General features: G+C 36.3%; 1 protein-coding gene across 1 annotated transcript; it reads left to right on the forward strand.

Moving 5' to 3' along the window:
* Positions 1-248: 248 nt before the first annotated feature.
* LOC142377007 (odorant receptor 131-2-like) lies at positions 249-2,098 on the forward strand. The gene is made up of 2 exons (XM_075460719.1): positions 249-398; positions 1,337-2,098. Exons 1-2 carry the CDS (start codon positions 249-251, stop codon positions 2,096-2,098), a joined length of 912 nt encoding a protein of 303 aa, XP_075316834.1.
* The last annotated feature ends 1,262 nt before the right edge of the window (positions 2,099-3,360 follow it).

Below are 3,360 nucleotides of genomic sequence, written 5' to 3' on the forward strand. Positions count from 1 at the left end.
TCTGGAATGTCCATGTTCCACTTCATGGCATTATGTATTATATTAGGAGGTAATTCAAAGACGATCATGAAAGTGGGAAATGATGAGAACTAGCTCAATTTGAGACCATGAATTTTAAATGGTGAATTATGAACATTAACTAGTTCAGTTTTATTCTGTGTGATCTTAACTTTGAACAAGTTCCAGTGAAGAGTGAAGTAGCAGCATTGTCATGTTTTCTCCTTTGTTACTTTTACAGCCTTCAAGAAATGAATGTTTCATCAGCCAATGTGACTGTGGTCATAGAGTTTCGAGATTCCTTCACCAAAGCTGTTGCCAAAAATGTTATTGTTGTGGTTCTCGGCATTTCCATCAACTACATCAATGCAGGACTCATTCAAACCTTTTGTGAACACCAGGTCAGATTTTTTTGTAATTATGTGCAATGACTAAATTTATATTTACTAAAGAAATATGCATATGAACTCTTACATTACAAGCTTTATATTCCACATGCAGATCAGGCCCTTTTCTGACACAGTTATTTATCTGGAAGCTTTATCCTCTTTGACCAGTGGCCATCTTCCATCTAAACAGAACAAATAAATAGAAAATAGTCAACAAGAAATAGTCAGTTCTTTGGTGACTTGCCTGGGTTGAAAATATATACTTGACATCCATAAAACTGTAATTTGTAGCTTAACAGTTATTGTAAATGGGATGCAGAGCAGCATATTGCAGCTCCCTTTGTGAACTCAGTGATGTATGCTGTATCACAGACAGTGGAATATATGGACTGCGCTGATAATCTGACTTGAAATTTGACAATTTTATATTTCTTAATAATTCTGTGTTTCTAATCTAGCAATTTATAGTCAACATCTCTCTTTATGTTCATTTTTTCCCTCTTCTTTTGAATCAACCTTTGATTTAACAAGGAATAAAAGGCCATGATAGGCAGTCGCTCAGGTCAGCAATAGTTACAAGTTTAATTACAAAATATACAAATAACACAAAAATAAATAAATATAAAGTGTTAAAAAATGTATAAGGAAAATCAAAAATGTTTCAAAATTTTAGTTTCATACCGATACAAGATGTAAATTTACACCAATTATTAAAAGAATGTTTGAGTGTTTTATGAATGAATCGTTATTATCATCATACAAAAAGTACAATGCAAGCCAGTTTGTCAATCTTTCTGTAAAAAATAAAATGAAAATAAGATTAAAAGAACATTATAAATAGCTTCCCTCCATTGGAGCTTCTTTTCTTACAATATAATTACTACAGCAGACTCATTATTGTTGAGGAAACCTGTACCTCCATCACATGTACTTTTCTTCTGACCCTTTAGATCTTCTACACAAATCCCCGTTATATCCTGTTCTTCCACTTGGTGGTCAACGACATGATCCAAGTGACGCTGGCTCTTACACTTTTCCTCATCAGCTACATCATCTACCAGATACAGGTCTTTGTCTGTTGCACTGTGATCCTTATTGCTCTCTTCACCACTGAAAATACTCCTCTGAACCTAGCATGCATGGCGGTGGAGTGCTACATCGCAGTCTGCATGCCCCTTCATCATGTTCAGATCTGCACCACCAAAAGAATGTGGATGTTGATTGGGTTAATTTGGGCAACCAGCATGCTGTCTGTTCTTCCTGATCTATTCATTACCTTGGCAATAGAGCCACTGGACTACTTTTATTCCAAAGTGTTCTGCCTCAGGGAAACAGCTTTTCGACATCCCAGCCTCATCAAGAGGAGGGACAATACCTATATTGTGTATCTTGTTCTGGTTTGGCTTACTATCTTTTGCACTTACTTCAAGATCCTGTTCACAGCCAAAACAGCAAGCAAAGATGCTAAAAAGGCCAGAAACACAATCCTCCTCCATGGGTTTCAGGTCTTATTGTGTATGACAACATATGTAGTTCCCCTGTTTGAACAGGCTTTGAAGCAATGGTTCCCGAATAATTATTCAGATTCCCTGTTTGCTTGTTACATAATTTTTCAGGTATTACCGCGATCCATTAGTTCAGTTATCTATGGCATACGAAATAAAACTTTCAGGAAGTACCTGAAAAGGTATTTATTATGTAAAGCATGCTGAAAATAGGAACCCACACTAAAGCATTCAATATGCTCAAATTCAAAGTTGCTGATAACAAAAAAGGGACAAAGTTTAGTCTTGAAGATAACTGCAAATTGTCTACGATGTGTAAATGTCTGTATGAAAAAATGATGACAAAAAGCAGGATATAAAGATAAAGAGCATGGCAATACCCATCCTCACAAAAGCCTGGGAAATCTGCTGCCATCTTGAGACTGGTACACAGGTACTGAATTCACCCTCCACACTCAATTATAAAAATCTAATTTCTTTTTCTGATTTATTTCTAAACTTTTCATGCATAATGTAACCGGTCTTTTATTTGTAGCATGGAGGAACCACGTGTTATTTGGTATACTTGCACTTATAAGACGGAGCACCATCTTCTAAATAAAGTCAAATTTGATGGACAATTTATTTCCTGGACATTGTAAACTACATCTTTGCTGAATGAATGGACTCTGCATGTTAAGTTTATTTAGAAATGGCTGAACAGAAAGATGAGCAGATAGATTAGGAGATAGCAAAGGGCCACAGGCCAGGATTTTAACATGGGCCGGGTACCTTTAGGGCCTTCAGCCTCTGTACACGCTGTACCCTCTCAACTAGTTGAGCTACTAGCACCCCTAAAAGATCACTAATCTAAGGAAGTTCATAACAGCTTTTTTATTTCTTTAGTAGTTTGAGTTGATGTAGTTTTGAGATCTGCTGATTAATTAAGCTAAAAATAAGATTAAGCTGGCTTTATTCAACTTGGAACCCCTGCAGAATCAGAACTTTGGAAATGTTGGCTCTTTTCTTCAAGTAACATTAAGCAATGTCTTCAATTTATTGAGTTATAGATTTTTGGTTTACTAAAGCCCAGTCACATCTGAAAAGGTGCGACAGGTGTGTTTGTGCACATTCAAAATATAGCAGTGGCACAGTTAGGGGGGAATTGTGTAATGGCAAGGCTATGCATCCATAGCTTGTTTTCTGTGGCCAAGACCACAACAGACCCCAGCAGACTGTAATATGATAACTGAAGAGGCTTTAAAGTTAAGAATCTGGTTGTTGAGATTAATAGACTAATAAAGTGTAAGCTTGTCATACAAGTAAGCAATAAAGTTGTTCTCCTGATGGATTTGTCGAAAGAGCAACTCTTGAGAGAATTTTCAAGCGACCTTGTTGCAATCATTAAACTTAATAGCTTGTTTTCCACTGACAATGCTGCAACTTGTTTGTAATTTAAAAATCTATTCAAAGTCGACACAACAGCCTCA

The sequence above is a fragment of the Odontesthes bonariensis genome, chromosome 3, assembly GCF_027942865.1.
Source record: "Odontesthes bonariensis isolate fOdoBon6 chromosome 3, fOdoBon6.hap1, whole genome shotgun sequence".
NCBI lineage: Eukaryota > Metazoa > Chordata > Actinopteri > Atheriniformes > Atherinopsidae > Odontesthes > Odontesthes bonariensis.

Bases quoted from the DNA above. Each gene is read 5' to 3' on its own strand.
- LOC142377007 (XM_075460719.1), top strand. From the start codon at position 249: ATGAATGTTTCATCAGCCAATGTGACTGTGGTCATAGAGTTTCGAGAT. The intron at 399-1,336 runs GTCAGATTTTTT...CTGACCCTTTAG, and splicing joins AAACCTTTTGTGAACACCAG to ATCTTCTACACAAATCCCCG.